We start from the raw sequence: 21,336 nt of genomic DNA on the forward strand, positions 1-21,336 counted from the left end.
AACTGGTACAATGTACTCCTGTCATTCCACCTTTTGTCAACTTGTCATACCTGTCAAACCTGTAGATTAAGACTATTGATTGGACTGCTTTGTTCCCCCCAAAAGATACTGCCACCAATTGTTTCAGTTACTGTAGCTAATCTTGCAGTTTTGCCTAAGGGCATTAATTAAGTCAGGCCCTCATAATTGAATAAAGGGAGTTGTGTTGATGCTTATCTCTCAAGTGTCCCATATTGCAAAAAACAATGATTTGAAGAACTTTCTCCAACATTACAACACTTGCTTCAGCTGCAAAGAAACAGAAAAATGCATATTGACTACCCTGAATCAATGTTAGGATAATGGTTATGTCATTATGATAAAAGAGTCATAAGTATTACAAAAACAGAAGTTAGAGTAAAGTTGGAACAACTTTCAATTGGATTTTTTTTTATTTTTAGAGAAAGCAGTCTCAGTTTGAAATCCCTTTCCAATAGCTTTGACATCCTATGCATCTAACATGTTTTTTTACTTTAACAGAGACACAGAGTGTCTGAAGGCCATGGAGAACCGGCTGCTTGAGTATGACCAGATTGTGGAGCTATGGCAGCAGTACCAGGACCAGTACAGCACTGCCAAGGACTGGGTCATCATCAGGGAGAGAACCTTCCAAGACCTTCTCAAGACAGAACAGAAGGAGAACAGGTCTCTCAGGGAGGAGTATGAGGTACAGAGAAGTAGTTATGTGTGCTACATCTTAATCCCTGTTTGAGATTATTGTGTAAGTTGTGTAACACATGATAAATCATGTAAACTATTGGCAGTTTTTGGAGCTCTATTTTGACTTATGATGAACCCTCTCCTCCATGGTAATCTCTGACATGTCTGCATGGCAGGAGCTGTTGTCTGAGCTGGAACAGTACAGCTCGGAGCTGGTGGGTCTGGGCAGCCTGTGTGAGCAGCTGTGTGCCCATGTGGAGAACCCAGCCTCCGCACACCTCAACTCCCAGTGTAAGGCACTGGTACAGAGACTGGACTCCCTCAAACAACAGGTCATCAAGAAGCTAGAGGTCGCAAAGGTCAGTCAAAGGCTGAGGTTTACTGACCATACACATGTACCTGGTTATCCCTTTGTGAGAATATAAAACACAAGCAATTTTTAATTACTGACACACAGGTTTTTGTTTTTGATTTAGATCAAAGTACAAAATTTAATCTGTTTCCTAAATCTAAACGTTACAAGGGACCTGTGGTACGTTGAAAATAAGGGGCCATCAACTATGTTTTTCTCCCCAGGCCATTTACCTGGTATATAAAAATGTCAAGGGATGTCACTGTGCTTTAGTCAAGTCATGTGTTGTACCACAGATAGGTTAGTGGGTAGGAAGGCCACTAGCTTTGTTTCCACCTGACCTGGCCCCTGTTGTCACCTGGCAGGGCACACAGTTGCTATGGGCAATAAGATGCAACACTGACCCAAGCCATATTTTGATCCCCAGATTAGCTGGGAATGCATACGGAGCCCTTTTGACACAGAATGTTTTCCTGTTGAAGCTTATATCCTGCAGTCACGCATCCAGGTAAAGACAACAATCTCGAGGACATTTAGAAAGTCCCATGGGAGCTTTAGTGTTTACTAAACCTACAGCAATGCAGGTTTAACGAGCCCTTCAGGGAACTGCTGTAGGGGAGAAGTTTAAGCCGTGCCCAATGGCTATTCGTGTTCAAAACGGGCATGTTCGAATTACCTATCGTGTTGTGCAGACTAAAGCTGCAGACTCCCAGCGGTTTGAAGGGGAGGTGGAGAGCCTGCAGAAACTGCTGCAGGAGGCTGAAGAAGTGCTGCAGTCAGACGACCCCAACAAGTCAGCCGACGAGACCACAGTCAGGGACAGGATGGACCAGATCAAGGTTAGAGTTTGGATATATCTCCTTCCCTTCAACCTTCTGTGCCATGTTGTGAATTGAGGACACACTGGGCTTGTAAAACAACTGTAAACTAAAAGCAGTGATAGGTGCCATGAATATCAACTGTGTATGTGTATTACATGTATATAATCCAGCGAGCAAGGATTTCATGTTTTGTCCTATTTCTGCTGTTTTCTTCTGTAAAGAGCCATCTAACAAGAAGTCGTTTTTATGTGTTGAGTTGCTGTTCTCCAAAATTTTTCAGTCATTACCATTGTAACATAGCAACATAGTGTGGTGAAAGCTGATCAAGATGTTGTCAATTCAGCCAGCTAAAATGGACAATTGCCCAGCTGTATTTTTCTGTCACAATTAATAATTTATCCATCTGAGGAATGACAATGGGCTGTGTGATGCCCTATAAAACAGGTGTGTCACCAGAGAAGGTTGACAAAGTTGACAGACTGTGCCTGTAGCTGCTACAGTAGTGTAAGGTTTTCGATATCTAGCAAAAATGAAATTTAGCTCTTCACCACCTATAAACGTCTTTGCACCTGAACATTTTTTTAATTATTCAGAGGCCACAATAACAGGGGAACTCCAGTGTCCCAGGGGATATAGAGTTGATACTTCTGTTACATGATGTATGAGATGTGACTTCAGACTTGTAGTGGTCTATGTTTAATGCAAAAAGCCATGTCAGGGTGCTTCAGAATAGCACACTGTAGTGTCACACTGTAGTCCCCTGGGGAAAGGGTAAACTCATCCTGTCATCAAGGAGGGTAGATAACCTGTCAAAATCCACCATCTGCAGGCTAGGTACGATTTATTTTACATTAATTTAACATCTATTTTGTAAAGTCTACATGTCAAACTTGCATTTAGTTAACTGAAAATATTTTGCAATTTCTTATATATTTGAAATTATTTCTGTCAACTTTCACTTTATAATTTTAAAGAAAAAGTTTGTCCCCAAATGGGATAAACAATTCTTCTTGCATAGTGCCAACCATGGTAAAATCTCCTTGGTTGGCCACAGCTATGCCAAACCACCACCTGGCCCTAATGGGCAATTAACCTACAGTACAATCTGTTCCCTGCAAAATTATATGGTTGTTCACTTCAGGCCTTTTCATCACTAAGTGAAAACATTAATGTCATTAGATTTTTTAAGGTGGAGATGTGCTTATCACGTTGTCATGTCAATTGAGATATCATTAGAGTGGTATTTTTACAATCTACAGAGAAAAAGATTATGAGAAAACCTCTATCTAGTGTCTTAACAGTTGCTGAAGGTAGAAATGTGGGGAAAAGTTTTTAGAGCATGTAATGGGTCTGATAAAGAAACAAAACATGGCGGCAGCACCTGGGGCAATGGTGGTACCTCTGTGCACAGTTAATGGTGTGGTATTGATTCAACAGATACTGGTTTGTAAAGTGCCCACTTTAGAGATATGATATGTAAACAACACTTAGTTACACATGTAAATACAGAAAGTACATGAGGCATGATGTTTTATATTGTGAATACCATTTGGCTTCACATTGTGCCAGCCTGTTTGTGTAGACCTAGTAACTGTATGAAATGGAGACCAATACAGGAGTTTGTAATAATCCTACTTTGTATAATGTAGCCAACATTTTGTTGCAAGCCCAAAGTAGAAAGATTGTGCTTTACTAACACATTGATGTTGTATATTTGATGTTAAACATTTTTGGTTGCCCTTAAAGAGCCTCAAGGCATGTAAACTAATTACAGTCATACAGACTGATTTTAGTCTGTACACTTGAAAAAGCTGTAACGCGAAACCGGTCGTGGTACTAGACTGAATAAAAGTCCTACACAGGAACTACGCGGCTTCAGATGTCTTACTGAGGAACGACTGCGGTGTGAAAGATGTCGGTTAGCTTGAGGAATGAATCTACTCTACTATATAAGTCATACAGACTATTGACGCCTTCTCAGAATATGTATTATGTAAGAACATTGGAGGATTGTCTTATTCTATTTTTGTAAGATAAATGTGTTAAAACCCTGTACCCGCCCCTCCACAGACCCAGATGCTGAAGTTCAACAACTACTCCGGGCAGCTGGAGGATCTTAACAGTCTTGGCTACAGGCTGGCCCTGGGGGAAGGGGAGGCGAACAAGCTGCGAGATCTGAACCAGCGTTGGTACAACATGTCTACTCTTATGTCTGACAAGTACAGGACCATGCAGGGTAAGGAAACATTCTATAAAGGCAAATACTGCAATGAATAAAGCAAGACGTTAATTGGCCCTTGATAGTCCTGATTGGACAGTTATGAATACAATGTAGATGACTAGAAGAGCAAAAGAGTTTTTGTTGTGACGTGACAATTCCAGATTCCAAGATCCAGCTAGCATGCAGTAGACTTATGATGCCTCTTCGTATATCATATCAAGGGGATAGAACATCCTTGATCATATCAAGAACGTTTACTAATCAGATACATATGTAGTCACTCCATCGTGTATTTTTTCCTGTCCTTCCGTTTCCAGGCATCATGCTGGATAAGCAGAACTTTGCCCAGAAGTGTGAGACATGGATGCTGTTCCTAGCCCAGACAGAGAAGGATCTGGCTGTTGACATCGCTGGCAACTATGAAGGCCTGTTAGAACAACAAAAGGCTTATGAGGTCAGGCAACAGTACATTCAAGTTCCTCTCTCTACCTTCTGTTGCATAACTTGTTTAGCAGTACTTTTTTATTGTTGCAGACTTGCCTATTTTGTGACTTTCCAAACACAAGATTTTCTGACAGTTTGTTATCAATGTCCTTGTTGTTGTACTTGTAGATATCCTTGCATAGCCAGTACACCCTCTCCGATTACCAGGCTGTTACTTATAAAGCGATACATTTTTGTTCCACTTTTGTAGATTTTCCAAGCGGATCTGTTCAGCCGTCAGCAGATTCTGCACTCCATCGTGTCTGACGGGCAGCGCATCATGGCGGAGGAGGTCCTGGAGGACCCGGAGGAGGACCTGCAGCAGCGCCTCACCCTGCTCAGGGACCAGTGGCAGAACGTCCTCAGGAGGTCCAACGAGAGGAAGCAGGTCATCGACCACCGCATTCAGCAGTGGCAGCTCTACAAGTTAGTGCATGGACATTGTTTCCAGAATAAATGCATTAGAAATAGATGGAAATCTGCTTTGAAAAACTATTTCATAAATTTCGTACTTAATATGTGATACATCGTTCCCCGTGTTGGCATCGCTAGATATCCCTGTTCAACTGGTTCAAAGTTGTGTTATGCCTATCAGCACAGAACATTGCTTTATATTGTCATTATTTAGGTAACAAAAAATGTGAGTGACACATACCAGGATATGGTCAAGGTTCTCATTTTACATGATCACACAGCTGCAATGCTAACATTATCTCCTCTGGCCTTGTCCCTGTAGGTCCTTGAGGACCAAGGTCCTGCCCTGGATGGTGGAGATGAAGCATGAGATAGCGCAGTACGAGTTCTCTTCACTCTCCCTAGAGAGAGTCAGGGCCATGTTGGAAGATGTGGAGGTGGGAGATTTTTCATGCTAACATCTGAAGTTGTTTTTTGTTAAAGAGTGGTTGTGATCTGTTTATTTACAACACTCAGCCGATGTTCATGTAGAGGTAGGGGATTGTATGATCTCTGTCAATGGTATAACTAAACAATGTGTTAGAAAGACAAGTATTTGAAAACACATAATGCACCACCCAAACCCCACCCACAAGTTATTGTCTCATTTTCATTTTGATGTGGGACTGGACTTAATGGAGTCAAAACTGTTTTGGCCATGCTTTGGAGAAAAGGGCCAGTGTGGATGCCAAAGCCGCAGTACTCTTCTAACGTTACTGGAAGAAGAAGAAGAAGAAGGTTTTTATGAGCATTTTATGACACCTTGTCTTAAAAACTCTTGTCAACTGCAGGCATCCCTTAAGAAGGTTACAGCTCAGGAGCCAACCTACCTCTCACTTGTGGAGACAGCTGAAGAACTGATGCAGGTCTCAGATAAACAGGTAGAGGGAGCTCTTGAAAGGGAGCTGACTGATATTCAGAAGGAGTGGAATGACATCAATGATTCATTGGACCACAAAAGACATCAACTGGAGTCATTACTTCAGGTAAAACTGAGAATAGATATTGTCAGTAGTTGTACAGAAGTATAAGTAGTGATACTTTTTATTGGCTTTGATAATTCATTTATTTATGTATGGACATGTATTGAACATCGAAAATCGTATTAAGTAGATTTTGACATTTCCATGTACATTGTACATGTATACAATGTCATGGCTACATAACTATTGTGCTTCGCAGAAGAATTCAACAGTAAACAAAACTACAAAAAGGCTCTGTAGTTTTTCTAGAATTGGAATTCCCATGTCGTTGTAGGAATCTGTGAAGTACTCTATAAGCACATACTGTATGATGTGCTCTGGCTATTCCACTATGATGTTGCATTTTACTTGCTGAATGGCTGACTCACTCTCTTTTGCTCCACCCAACCCCCAGTCCTGGAGTGACTGTGAGGATGACATTGAGGGGTGCCTAGCCTGGCTGAGAGACATCAAACGTCTTCTGACTCAAGATGTGCCATCCAATCACGATGAGCTTCAGAGAGAGATGCATATCTGCAAGGTGAGCACAAAAATGATGTTACGTCTGTCCTGTGTTTGAGGAACGTTACACCTCAAGCACTTAAAGGAACCCACCGCACTTCTGCCCTGGTGTGATCTAACCGATATCAGTTCATAATGCACCTTGTACTGATTTGCCATTACAGAGCTTGTTTGTTATCCCATGTTACAATTTACAAGATACACAATTCAGATTCAAAATGTAAAAAGTGAAATGAATGCAAAAGGACACCATAACATACATCCTAATAACACGCAATGTAAATGCATCGTAAATCTCATCATTGCCTCTGTGAAAATGAAACCGTCCCAAACGGCCGAACGCCGTCTGTGACGGGCGTCCACTGAAATTCGATGCGTCCTGAATTATGACTGCAGACCGACTTGGACGGGTTGTATATCTCTTGATGACACGTCTTGGACGGTCTGAACGGCCTGAAAAACGCCGGACGCGTCTAGATTGGCTCATTTGACGGCGTCATTGACGCCGTAGAAAACGTCCCAGACGTCTTGGACGGCGTCCGCGCGGGCTCCCCGCCGGGTTCCAGGCGCTGCCGGGGACGCTAGGGGACGGGCGCCGAACGACGCCAGGGACGGGCGCAAACGGCGTTTCTGACACGGACGCGTCTAGATTGGCTCATTTGACGGCGTCGTTGACGTCGTAGAAAACGTCCCAGACGTCCTAGACGGCGTCCACGTGGGCCCCCCAGGGACGGGCGCAAACGGTGTCAATTTTTCGGTGCTAATTCGGGCTGCTGTGCGCATGCTTGCTCCGTTTTGAGACGCGGTTTCTGACGGCGTCCGGACATGGTTTTGATTTTTAGGGCCGCTTGGGGCAACAAAATATGCAGCCAGACTGGCGTAGTAGACCACCCACGGCCGCCATGGCCTCAGACTGGAAGCTAAATTAAACGAATTTCTTCTCAACCTCTATATCTTATAACATTGCTCTGCGGTTAAAAAACATTGTTTAACACAGCGGCGCAGCTTTGTGAAATTCAATCCGGCCTTTGAAGTTTGCGTGCGCCGGCTGAAAGTTTGATTGACGTTGACGGGCGCGCACAAGTCATCAAGGGTGGGTGCAAATTCTTTTAAAAAATTTTGATCTTCTCTATTGTGTCATGAATGTGCACAATCAGTCTAGAAATAAGACAGGAGATATTCTAAATATGTATTCTACAGTATCTTTATGTTATTTGTATTTTGTGGGGTCCAAACAAGATCCTCAGTTTGATAATTGCTACCCCGTAATTGGAGTCGGAAGGGCGGTAAGATTCTGCCAGACGTGCCGCGGGTTCACTACGTGGGTGGGTTGAAATCATTTTCTGTTGTCTAGATATACATTTTCACAGCATCTTCATCGTTTATTAAAATAACAGATATTGTAAACATGTATTCTACAATTCGTATGTGCCTTTTTTTCCCGTGGTATTTAATAGCAACATCCTATTTTATCATTTCTTTCGTAAGTGGGGAGGGCACCGTGAGACCTCGTTGGTAACTCTATTATAAGATCTGCCTTTGTATCATTGTAACGAAACATCAACATGAAATACTTGTTCACTTACCAGTCTCCGCTAAACCCAGCCAGCTTGATAAAACTCAGCTTCTTTGGTGATATCCCTTTTTTCTGCCGACGGAAGTTTGTTGACTTTCGAACCACCTCCTTGTTCGAACCAAGATCGCAGCGGGCCCGCCACGGCAAATAATGTTCTTATCATAATTCTTCTCACAATCGACGTCTTGTTTGGCAATATAAACTCAGTCACCGGAATAAAACCAAACCCCGGATGTTGTAGAAAGATACAGCTGCTTTTAGAAGTAAATTCCATCCTCCAAAAGTGCGCGAAATCCAAGAAATGGGCCTAAAAATACAGCAAAACGAGCACCGACTGAACAAATGGTCTGTAACAGTTAACGGTCAAATCGAAACTACCGCTCACATTTGCGCGTGTGCAGAAGCTGAAAACGTGCTTTTCACACGTTAGAAATGACGACAGGCGGAAGCGTCGGGTGAATAATTATTTTATAGCCCCGTCGGACGCTGTTTCTGACGTTTCCAGCAGCCAGGAAGGCCGCCCCGGCGTCCAACTAACAGATGGGCAGGACGGCCTGAACGCGCGCGACGTGTGCGCCGCCGTTTCTGACAGGACAGACGGCCTGGGACGGGCTCCGACGCACTAAAACGCTCTTAGACGGCGTCCAAACATTTTAGACGGCTTCTTTTTTCACAGAGGCGGCACTAGCCTGATGGTGTAATAATTGATTGAAGTGATAGAAGGCACTGTGATTCTGCTTTGGTTGTTGCTACAAAATGCCTATGACAAGCGTAATGATGGAATATGCAGAGGTATTTAATATGCATTCATCTTGGTGTCAGAGTTGCCCCAAAATATGTCAATTTATGGTACAATAGATATAGTAAAGTAGATGTACAGTTTAGATTACAGGCTCAGATTGCGGTCGTATAAGCTATTTATAGGAAACATGCTAAAAATGGTGAAAGCTACATCTGCATTTATGATGGTGGTTCATATTGTATGTCAAAAACTTTGAATGTCGAAGAGGTCATTGAGTTAATGAAGCTGACACCAATCTAAAGGTAATTTGTGCAACAGCTCCGTGGCAGATTGTTGCTGCCGAGCCAGTCGGGCGTGAAGCGCACACGTCGGCCTTGATCGCTGGAAAGTTCCCTCATTTACGCCTCATCCATATTCAAGACCGGCGCTGATTGCACAAGTTTTAATCCACAGAGGTCAATGAATCTGACATCAATCTTGCTTGTTGTGGCACCAGGTGGCTCTGGTCACCACCCGGATTCAACCGCCCCACTTTAATTTGGGATGACATTTCCGAGGTGACCTTCGGTGGACACTGGCATATCATATTCCCGACCCACCAATCTAAACTTAATAAAAAGTGTTTGCTGAAGCGGATTAATGAGGACCTGTTGCTCGTTATGCATGTGGTGATTAATGATGTTGTAATTAGAGGCTGGGAGGAGAAACTTGGAAACTGGGGGCCATCCAACAACAGAGCGTGGGTGTAACAGGCAATTCAATCATGTCAGAATTGTTGATGACATGGATTGTTAGGAAACAACTTTATGGACTACTGCGTTACTACATTATCTGTTGAAGGACATCAATCAAACACACGCAAATACCCAAACTTTCTAGATTCTGTCGGACAAAGTTTGCAAAATTATGAAACAAACTTGGGTACAAATTTGTTTGACAATTTGTTTTCTGTACAACTTTTGTTTGAGGCATCTTGTCATTGTACATGTCAACAGTTTTGACGCTATCCTTTCTACAGTTAAAGATGGATATTGTCAAAGCAGGCTACAAACTGCTTTTTGAGTGAGGCATGTCAGTAGACAGCTGGTCTTCATGGAATCTAGAACCTAATTTATAGCTTATATTGTGGACAACAACAAAAAGTCTATTCAATGTCAGGGAAGAAGATAGTTTTCTTCATAAATGCTTCATAGTTTCTTTCATAACACCAATAGAGTCGTCAATCTTAGTCATGGAAAAAATGTCAAGTTGTAATGTTCCTTGTTTGTTTGACTGCAGGAGTATGAAACAGCCTTCCAGCTGACCGAGAACAAGCTGACCAACATCCATGGTAAGGAGCAGCAGCTGGCCGGCAGCATCAGCCCTGAGGACCTGAGTCTGCTGCAGGAGAGGGTACGCTTCCTCCGCAAGCAGTGGGACGAGATCCACCACCAGACCACGCTGCGCAGGCAGAAGGTCACGGACAAACTCAACGAGTGGTCCAGCTTCAGTGACAGGTAACAGGCTAAAAATCATCATGGAAACTGCTTGCCTAGTTCATTATTTTCTTAGCTCTACTGTTTCAATGAGATAGAATTTAAGTTTAAGTAGATATTGAAAGCTTTCATGTCTGATGTCTTGTTCTTTGCAGATACAAGGAGCTTTCTGATTGGCTAACAGAGATGGAAGGGAAAATCACACACAATCCTGAAGTCAGCATTGAAGACCTACTGGAGAACTTGCAGAAGGTACGGCTTCTCTACTTCTGATGTCTTGTCTTTGTTTGGAAGACTCTCAGTACTGCTATTCACCCCTCATTTCTTCTTTTTGTTCTATGAAAAACTACTGTTTTCTTATCATCTTCGATAAGCAAAGACAGTATTTTGTTGTTCTAATGGGTTTTTTTTCATTTTTATGCAATATAATGAAATGAAGTGAAAGTGTAACTTTTTGTTCCATTCTTCATCGCAGTCTTGAAAAAGCAGTCTACAATAGGCACAGCTAACTGCTTTCCACTAGCATGTCTAATCAACCTCAGAATTGTACCATACAGAATATGCAGGGCATTAGGCTTGAGTTATGTTTGCTTGTCTTTAACCTCTTGGAGCTCTAAGCCCCCAATATTTCTCTTTCCCCTGCAGACTGATAAGTAGTATCAGTTGCTCTCAGAACAAATGCGATCCATGAGTCACGCCACACTTGGCCAAACTTTCCGCCCAGGTTCTTAATCCTGCCCTCAGAATTCATTTCCTGGTCTCCCCCGCTTGTTTGTTACACCCTATATTTCTTGCAAATGTGTTAAATGTTCCGTACATCATCGTTCAGTCTCAGCCTGGGTACCATCTGTTTACGATGCCTTTATAGCACCTGCAGGGGTGGGGATGTGGAGAGATACCATTAGCGTTCATGCAAAACAGCCTAGTTTTCTTCCCACCGTGACTGACGATGTCACAAACCCATTCCCTCAGGTGAAAATAATCTCTGGTGCTTGATGTTTTGTTATGCCTCCCCCCGGATTCGTAATTTCTATTTTATCTCAATGCGACTGGCCTAGTGTTACATTTATCACACATGATTGCCTGTAGGTTCAACCATGGGCCGCAGAGTTCGGAGAAAAATGCTGCACTAGACGGGAAATGACTTTTATTTGGGTTTCATATTGAGGAACAAGGAAAAGCTTTTTAGTCAGCAGGTTGTTAGTCGTCCATTAATCATTATACATAAACTATGAATAAGTAAAACATTAATTACAAAGAAGGCTTTTCCTGGCTGTCGATGTTCTTTGAGAAATTACCTCCATCTGAGCTTCTTTGAAATCAGGGTAATCCCAAAATTGGTGAAATTGGTTTCTCCTTGTAAGATTTTCAAGGTTGGCGAAGTATGTTGGTCACGCCTGATTTGTTAGCAGAGGCTGGAATGACACATCTATGGGATTATTGATACTTTTCTTTTGTCCACAGTAAGCTCCATGGAGTAGAGGATTACAGTGTGTCTGAGAACCCATAAAAGTTTTAATCCTACCAAATCATTTGTACATCCCGTTAAGACCTAAAGAACGTCTAATCTTGTGTCAAAGTTGCACCACGAGGAGACATAAACTACTTTTATTCCAGAATTTACATGTGACAAATTCAGAAAGCCCCGTCCTCCCCCCAAATCACTGCTGCCAACACATGACTGATAGCACCAGCATCCGTATTCCAATTGCACTTAATAATGCCATGCTCTGGAAATAATTGAAAAATATATCTGGAAAAGCCCTACATTAATAACATGAAGGCCACCTAATCATATCAGCTACAGGTCAGAGAAGCTGTGCTCAGACCCTCATGAATATGTACAAGTTAGGGGACATGGGTGTACACATGTAATCCCTAGATGACGGAAAGATAATCAACACAATGACATTTTGTCAGAATTGAGAGGAGGGTTTGACCTCTGATGATTTCCCCCCAATTGATTACCTGTCCACTGTCCACCAGTTCTGCAGATGTTCTGTCCAACCAGGTGTATCCGGGCGTGGCGGATGCAGATACATGGGAAAAGGCAGCGGATCACAGTAGCACATATGAGTGCCTCCCTGTAGCAAGGTTGGCTCTAATTCAAACACATGGCCCCTGAACCGTGAAATTTGTTGGCAAAGCAATTTGTGGGAGACATCTGTGTAGGGGATGTATGAAACGTGGGGTGGATGAACTGTCAGTGCAAATGTCATCTTTAAGTCATAAAGCTTCATCTTTATATGACAGGCATCTGATAAGGAAACTTAAAGCAGTCAGTGGAAGTTTTTGTCTTCATAATCTCAAAAGGCTCCTTGACTAAAGTTTGAATGTAGACAGCACATGCAAATTGCAGATCTCCCTGTAATGCCATTAACTGCAGGTCTGTGAAGGACTCTAACTTTTCTCAACATCATTAACACTTGGTAATGAATTCATTTTAGTCCTAGACTTTGATAAACTAGCTGCACTGTTGAATTAGGCTGACATTTATGACAATTTTTCAATATCATACTTGAGTGGAGTCAGCTACGACGATATCAATTTCCCCTGACAGAGTCTGTCGCACCCTTAATGGGAGTAGTCCTGATGTCTGCATGTCTTTTGATAACCACTAATGCAGCAGTGATGAAAAGTTTTACTCAGATCCCAGCACAGGCAGCTGATGAACTTTTTAGTGATGTTATTTACGCCCCTTTTTCACTAGAGGCTACGACTGCTGAGCGACCGACAAGCTACCAAATATTTAACAGTCTGAGATTAGTCAACAAATTTCTCAGACAAAGAACAATTTTCTTTACGTTCTGTTCTAAACCATACTTTTGCATTGTGCTGCTGCTATTTGTGCATCATATTCCAATACAAGGATGACACTAATCCTCAACAATGGCTCAGCATTCACCGCCTAGTGGCATGGGGGCCTTCACATTTGAATACTTGTGAAGTTTTTCTCTTGAGTAGATAAGCAGATAAGAAACATGTCAGCATGGTATATTGAATGTTGGTAAACCCTTCAGTGCTTTCATGTGGGCACTCAAGTCCTTGTTATCAGCAAATTTGTTCAACATAAACATAAACTTATCATCTCCCATGCTTTGCCATAGATAGAGAATTGGTTTATCAAATACCACATTGTTAGAGGATGTAAAAGTTAGAGGATGAGAGTAAAAGTTCCTATGGTTTCAGGAGTACCAGGAGGAGATGAGCAATGCCGACGGCAGGAGGAAGGTGCTGGCAGACATGGGACAGCAGCTGCTCAAGGCCGGGAATGAGGCTCGGGCCACCGAGATCGAGTACAAACTGGCCAAGATGCAGGACAGGTGGCAGCACCTGACAGACCTGAAGTGTGCCAGGTGAGTTAAACAAGTCAGAACACCATGTTTGCCAGGTTACATGTACATGTAGTTGTAGGGAGGGACAGATGACTGGAAAAAGAAAGGAAAAAGATTAACATTGCAGACCTTTCCATGTTCTTCTCGCTGACCAAAGTTCTTCTGATCATGTGTAAACAGTATTATGTAAGATTGGTGAGGTTATTGGCCTTGCCTTTTGCACCAATCATCACACAACGTCTTTTTTTAAGCCCATAAGTGTGATGGATGAGAAACTGTCATGTGATAGATAGTTGTTATTCTCAGATAACACCTCTCCTGGTACTTTTAGCTTTACCCTGTCAGACCAGTTATTAATAAACTTGGCATCACAAGAACTATATTAGTTTAACCCCATTACTCATCATCAGAGCTGCATGTTTGATCCACCAGTTACAGCGGAGCAAACTTGTTTACAGAATTAAATATGTCATTGTCCATATTGCTTAAAAAGTTAGCATGGTCAAAAATTTAGCAGTAGCTTACTAAGTACACACACGTTGTAGAATTTCTAATTCGTAAGGGTGTCAAGTGTCCTGTGTCAAAGTGCAATTATGATCCAGTTGCAAGGGGGAGCTTTTAGCTTACTCTGTTTCAAGTCATGTCTATTATGTATAGGATAGGATAGAATGAAACATTGCCAATTTGACAAAGTATGAAGAGAGCAGATTTCATCCTGTGTAGGGTTTGCCTTCCACACGTTCATTTTCATTACATGTACACCTTGTTGGGTACATAAATATAACAGTTAAAACCCTTCTCTGAGAATGTTTGGTATAGAGGTTTCATAACACCTTGATCTGAATTATTTATTTCTGCATGTAGCAAACTGCAGTTTTGAAAGAGTATGAAGTCTTCTTCCTTTGTTCTCTTGCTCATAAACCTAACATGGGGGAAGTTAAACATTCAGCAGACAAAGAGGCCTAGAATAACAACAGCCTGGATGATTTTTGTCCATCCCCTGTGACATACTTTAGCCTGGGTGCCATCCTATTTCTACCGGGGCTCCTACACTCGCTCCCCTCAAAAAATATTTTTTGAGGGAAGCGAGTGTAGGAGCCCCGGTAGAAATAGGATGGCACCCAGGCTAGACATACTTGGCTCCAATTGAGAAAAGGTTGGATCTGTGACACATGGTAAATCCTGCCTGGTTTGGGTCTGACAGCCGAGTCACACATGAGGGGTGGTCAGATTAATGTGGTCTCCATCCCCCACGGAAAGCCCTTTATTCCACCATGGAAAGAAGAAAATGGGATGTACTCTCATCATAAATCTCCCAGATTGTTCCTTCCCACCTGCATCAGAGCTGAATGCCAAAGACAAACCGCCTGCTCAGATAGGTCAATTCCTGCAAGCTGGATTTTCCATTTAAATTAAAACATAGAATTTATGGTCATTGGAATTAAAAGTTTTCATTTAATAAGACCTGTCAAGACAATTTGTGAAGTTTTATTGGCCTATAAATTACCCCCTTGTTGTGAAATGATTGGCCCTATTATTCTCACTATTGTACTTCACAGCTTTCTCCATTAGTAACAGTGTGTAAATTGGTGAATACACATTTGTGTGGCAGGCATTAAAGATGTGTATTGTTGGTGTAGTTATCGTATTATCATGAAGTAAATGAAGGATTACACTTGGCAGGTTTGCTGGAAAGGGTTGATTTATATAGTGTCGGCAGCTAGCGCTGTAATTGAGTTGTTATCAGAGATTTAGTGTAATTGCCTGTGATGAATTTGGATTTATGGTGTAATTCTTGTTATTCAGTCGTGTGTCTATTAGCATTTTGTTCCCTAAGTTCATGTCGCCTATCAATCAGGATGAAGTAGGGTGGGAGATATTTTACAAGGCAAGGTCTACACAGTGTATTTTCCAAACATATTGTAGAGACAATATTAGAGTAAATGAAAATTTCTTCATCGTAGTCAAGTGTCGTTATGGCTAACGATGACTACTGTAGAAGTATGGAAACTATGGCAAGATTCAGCATATAACATACAGTATCATGAAATCCTTAGAGAAAGCCATGTTTATCAGAGCACAATAGTTGCTATACCTCTGTCCAGATGTCAATTACCAACTTGATCTCTAACCCAGAGAGGCAAATATTACATAGATGGTGTGTTAACAAGACAGTCAACACTAATTTTCTTTTTTACCGATATAGGAACTAGGGGCTCCTAAAAGTAACTTTGAATTTCATATATTTGACACTTTCATAGAGTTAATGTTGCTGTAGAGCTCTAGATCACAATCACCCCATCTCTCCCTAACATTCATGTCATAATGTCTAACTCTTTCAAATCTGTGGACCATGAACATAAACTTGTTAAGTCCTGTTGGTTGATGTGGTCATGTAGTCAGCATGATGTCTTAATCCAGTTTCTCAGATCCAAATACATTTTATCAACTTTGGAATAAGTTCTAGAAATATCTCTAAAATTTTCCTGAATAATTCATGATTTCCAGATGTCCATTAAAGGGAAATAATCCATCAGCTCTACTTCAGTACAGAAGTTTAGTATTACAATATTGCATATATTTGTTGTCTGTTCCAATATTTGCAGAGAGTTCATCCCTACTCAGCATTTTGCATCATTGATGATCAGACACATTAAAGATAGTCCAGTATTTTGGATTTGTTGCCCAACCCCTTATAATCACCTGCCTTGTAACTTTCCAGTCATTGGTGTTGATCTGTCATATGAAAACTACCCACTTAAAGATGCAAAAACTTCTTAGCGTTGTTTCATATGCCATCCATAACTGGTCTTTCAAGTCTATTGATTTTTTAGATTGAGAGTATCCCTATGTGGAGGGCCATTGAACTCAGTGGTTCATAAAAAGTAAACTTTCTCTGCCATCTGATACCATAGCAGGTTTAGGTGTGTCATCCCTCTGCCTTGTCCCACCCTGCTACATGACGGATGAGGGCCAAATTGGTGTGGAATTATCAATTTGCACATTCATTTGTCCTGAATGGTCAGTACCCGGGGGATCAGTGGGACCCTAATCCCTCCCCTGACCAATGCTGCTGCGGCAGGGCATCCATCATCAATGCATGGCAGCTTACTGATACCTGGCCATCCACTCCCCATCACCACGGCAACCACCAGGGGGAAATTAATTTCTGTTACTGGGGATGACATTTGGTCCTTGTGAATTATTCATCCAGTTTGTCCAGTCAGTTAAACTGTAATTATTTATTAATGAAAATTTAAGTCCCCCCAGGCAATTGTGAAGCATGAAGTTTTACATGGTGTTACATGTACAAGCCTGTATTTCACAAAAAGGTCAGTGACCAGAAGAACTGCTCTGTGCAAGTTCTGAACCTGACCATGCAGAGTACTGTTTGGAGCCTTTTAGAATGGACTTTGTTAACACATAAAGAAAGGAACACTGTGCTTGTTATTGTGGTGTGTGGTCAAGTCCAGGCATAACAATCGATTCTAGCATCACACTTGCCATCATGTCTGTGCTCCCAACCTCTTTTTCAAAAAAGGAGAAATTTCAAAGTTAGACATAGTATACCAAGCCCTGCATACATATTTAGAGTCATTGTTTTGTTTTTAGATTAGAGGTCATGTAGACCTCATTTTCTATTCATTGTTTCATTAAGATGTTACACCCTTTTGGCCACAAACATAAATCATTTGTCTCCACTGATGCTGCTTGTACACATGCACTGCACCATTTCCTAGTCTTATTGTATAAATAGATTGTTTCGCTCGCTGGTTTGGCTTAAGTGAGTAAATGGGACAAAAAATGCAGTCAAACAGGAAAAACGCTGTACCCCCTCTACAAGGGAACGGACCATTGAGTTCCTGATTAGGGTTTCCTTCTTGTTTTTGCTCATGAGATTTATTCATTGAGACGACTAGAAGTACATTAATTTAATTTCTACCTCTCAGAATCTGTTTCCACCAATAAGGAATGAAGTTTTGAACATATAATCCAAGCATGTATCTGCAACTTAGGCTTAATTATCATGTTGTGCCAGTGAGTGTCCCTAAGTACCTGCAGAAGTGTGGACAAGCCCAGCTCCCTGCAGCAACAAATGTAGGGCTATTAAGTAGTTGTGACAAATCTAGGGCTGCAAGTGGTTGTGGAAAATCTAGGGCTATAAGTGGTTGTAGTTTAAAAGTTAGGCGATGAAAGTTGCTGACGGCTTGAGTGATGTTGTGCAACAGTGACTGAACAAGACTGTCCATGGTTGTAAATCAATTCTGTTGTGCCATCTTCCTTGTAGAATCAAAAAGCTGAAGGAAACTTTGACAGCTGTCCAACAGTTGGAAAACAACATGAACAGCCTTCGGAGCTGGTTGTCAGAGATCGAGCAGGTGTTGTCCCATCCTGTCGTGTATGAGAGCTGTGACGCCACAGAGATCCAGAGGAAACTTCAGGAACAACAGGTAGGAGGGGCTTTTGTGGCTGTTACTTTTAAAGACCACATGTACTGGTGCTTTTCTCTTGAGTTGAAGAATGTGTATTTGTGACTCCTAACATATATGTAAACAGCAGTAGGTAGATAATAGTTAAACAAATTATCAATATTAATTCAGTACTGTAACTGCGTACATGTAATTATAACAAGCCACTGTTGCTTCTTTGGGTCTCTTTTTTATTTTACTCAGTACCACCTACTAAAGAATTTCTTCACCTGTTGTTTTATCAGGAGCTTCAGAAGGACATAGAGAAACACAGCACAGGTGTTGCCTCTGTGTTGAACCTATGTGAGGTGCTACTGCATGACTGTGATGCCTGTGCCACTGATGCTGAGTGTGAGTCCATCCAGCTAGCCACACGCACACTGGACAGGCGGTGGAGAAACATCTGTGCTCTGTCCATGGAGAGAAGACTCAGGTGGGAACTTGTCAAAAAGTCTATGAAAGAAGGATTTGTGTGTTGTTACATACCACTTTTGAGCATTTATATAGTTACTCTCTAAGTTGTAATACACAATTGTCTCTTGTGTATGTTTAGAATTGAGGAGACCTGGAGGCTATGGCAGAAGTTCCAGGAAGACTACCAGAGGTTTGAACACTGGCTGCAGGAGAGTGAGAGGACTGCAGCCTACCCCAACTCTGGTCATGTCACCTGTACAGTCATGAAGGAGGAGGTCAAGAAATACGAAGTAAGTAAAATCACATTAAACACCAGAATTCATGGAGATGACCTACTTTCAACAAGCAGCCTCGAAAATGGCAGACAATGATACATTTGTAAGCAAGTTGATATGTAATGTCCTATGAAGTGTAGTAGAGAGCTAACCAGATCTGTGTCTTGTTATCTACTCTACAGTCATTCCAAAGAAAAATCCATGAGGGCCTGACTCAACTGGAACTTCTAAACAAGCAGTACCGGCGGCTAGCCAGGGAGAGTAGAACAGACACGTCCAACAAGCTGAAGGGCATGGTGCATGATGCCAACCACAGATGGGACACGCTGTCCAAGAGAGTCAACTGTATCCTCAGAAGGTCCGCTTCATTTCTCATCATACCTATTACTCTGGATTTTACAGTGCTCAAGGTTTAGTCTGGAAAATTCAACTGGTTCAAGCTGAAAATCTACTGGTGAAAGTGACTTTTTTTCAACCCATTGAAGAAGCCAAGAGATGCCTGTTCCTTTAGATTTTTTTTTCAGTCATACAGATGTATTTGCTGCCGTTTCGGGCATAGTATTAAAGGAAAACTGTTTCAGCAATATTAAAAGGGCAGTGTGTTATGTTACTATTTTATTAACTGGAGAAATACAGTCTACTGTTCAATGTGTTCCTGTAACATTGAAGTAACCATCTCTCTCCTGACAGACTGAAGCATGCCCTTGGCCTGCGGGAGGAGTTTGAGACCACTCGGGAGAGCCTGCTGGTGTGGCTCACAGAGATGGACCTCCAGCTCACCAACATGGAGCACTTCTCCGACTGTGATGTGGCCGCCAAAATCAAACAGATGAAGGTTAATATCAACATTTCATGTCACAGAAACCTGAAGAACAGCCAACTGAGGGTAGAACATTATCTGAGATTATCTGAGATCATTAGAGAAGAGCAGATTTTTTTGGGGATTTTTTTAAATGTTTTCATCTGCTGCTGTCTACATATCAATGTAGATGGATTAGATGATCTATGCAGACTTTACCAGGCTTTCTTCCATCACTGTTTAGTACTTGTAATATGTGATTTGAATTTGAATCCTAACCACCACTGTCCTTCCACCACAGGCGTTCCAGCAGGAGATTGACCTCCTGTCCAGTAAGCTGGAGTACCTGGACACGCTGGGGCTGCACCTGATGCAGAAGTGTGAGGGGGAGGACGCTGTGGTCATTCAGGACGAACTGGACGACTTCCACAGGTTCTGTGGGGAGGTCTTCAACAGGGTGTATAAGTACCACACCAGGCTCACCAAACTCAAGGTAACAACATTTTTATCTCGACTTAACCTGAAAATTAGCCAACACTATGACCCAGTACTAAACGTACCTTCTAAATGTTGCCATCATTCTGTGCACTGCCTTGTTCAAAGTGTTTTTGATACATAGAACTGTAAGGTGATTTTTTGTTCAAATCAAATGGAAATAAAGTCTACTCCACCCACTCACCACATTCCCTCATGTCACTCGCCACAAGACCTAGTGTCATCATTAGTGCCAGTTGACCATGATTCCTTTTGACCAAGATCACGTTTCACCTTCCCCTATCATATTTCATGCCTCCCTTCATGTGGTAGTTAATCCCTGATCATGAGGTAGTCACTAGTTATTCCAAAAGGTGAAACAGATATGGGTTGTTAGGAAAAGGTATTTTAGGCGTCCCCTTTTGTGGTGTAGGATTCTATCAATGTGACAAAGTAAAGGTTATGTATGTGAGAAAACAGCTGATGGCCAGCAAACAAGTTTAGTATTACATGGATAGACAAAAAGGTATGGAAAATATGATACATCACATGCATTCATCTTTTCTGTATCTAAAAACTTGTCATGTAATTCATGTCGTACATTATTGCTTATTAGGCAGTTTTCCATATCCAGCACAGGAATATGTGTTACCCACAGCTATCTATGATTTCTCACACCGTGACTGAGTCAAAAGAATGTTGTTCTTTCATATGTGTTATGTGTGTTTACAGGAATGATTTTGGAGTTGAAGGGGTGGGCTCAGGTCATGTATCCACAGATAGCTGATTAGGCCAATTTGTGACTGTCTTCTGGGGAAGATATTAGAGTGGCCTTATAACTAAATAAATACTGCTCATATTTCACAAATGACCTGGTCACATATCAAACAGATACCCTGTGAATCCCCCATGATCATCCGATTTGCCAGGAATGTATGTCAAGGCAGAAGTTCAGAGTTATTGGTGTCTCCACTTACACTATCACCTTACCTTTCAGGCCGAGCATCCAGACATTGAAATGGAAGAGATCGAGGCCTCTGGTGGGCTGGAAACCTACAAATTAGAAAGTGGGATCCCTTCAGAAAGACTAACACCTCACTCAGGTAATCATAATGAAGCACTGGGCTTGGGTCGTTTTGTTCGACATTAAAGGTACAAGCTTATGTGGGGACATCAGTGTACATTTGAAATCTAAGAAAGTACAGTTGGCCTTGCACTCCTCACGTTTCTGCTCCTAGTCGCCATCCTGACTGGTCTCCAAATG

The 21,336-nt window shown here is 41.9% G+C and overlaps 1 protein-coding gene across 16 annotated transcripts in view; it reads left to right on the top strand.

Annotated features, from left to right (window-relative positions):
- LOC136432837 (nesprin-1-like) overlaps nt 1–21,336 on the top strand; it is a 135,682-nt gene that overhangs the window by 105,784 nt on the left and 8,562 nt on the right. For all 16 annotated transcript variants that reach the window (XM_066424374.1, XM_066424377.1, XM_066424376.1 and 13 more), the window contains 19 exons: nt 520–706; nt 876–1,058; nt 1,744–1,890; nt 3,943–4,108; nt 4,411–4,547; nt 4,788–5,002; nt 5,313–5,427; nt 5,821–6,015; nt 6,407–6,532; nt 10,110–10,327; nt 10,462–10,558; nt 13,496–13,662; nt 17,930–18,092; nt 18,356–18,543; nt 18,664–18,814; nt 18,982–19,157; nt 19,490–19,634; nt 19,900–20,091; nt 21,070–21,175. In XM_066424374.1, the coding sequence (XP_066280471.1) occupies nt 520–706; nt 876–1,058; nt 1,744–1,890; nt 3,943–4,108; nt 4,411–4,547; nt 4,788–5,002; nt 5,313–5,427; nt 5,821–6,015; nt 6,407–6,532; nt 10,110–10,327; nt 10,462–10,558; nt 13,496–13,662; nt 17,930–18,092; nt 18,356–18,543; nt 18,664–18,814; nt 18,982–19,157; nt 19,490–19,634; nt 19,900–20,091; nt 21,070–21,175 (3,074 nt within the window). The remainder of the gene's footprint in view (nt 1–519; nt 707–875; nt 1,059–1,743; nt 1,891–3,942; nt 4,109–4,410; nt 4,548–4,787; nt 5,003–5,312; nt 5,428–5,820; nt 6,016–6,406; nt 6,533–10,109; nt 10,328–10,461; nt 10,559–13,495; nt 13,663–17,929; nt 18,093–18,355; nt 18,544–18,663; nt 18,815–18,981; nt 19,158–19,489; nt 19,635–19,899; nt 20,092–21,069; nt 21,176–21,336) is intronic.

The sequence above is a fragment of the Branchiostoma lanceolatum genome, chromosome 4, assembly GCF_035083965.1.
Source record: "Branchiostoma lanceolatum isolate klBraLanc5 chromosome 4, klBraLanc5.hap2, whole genome shotgun sequence".
In the NCBI taxonomy this organism is placed as follows: Eukaryota; Metazoa; Chordata; class Leptocardii; order Amphioxiformes; family Branchiostomatidae; genus Branchiostoma; species Branchiostoma lanceolatum.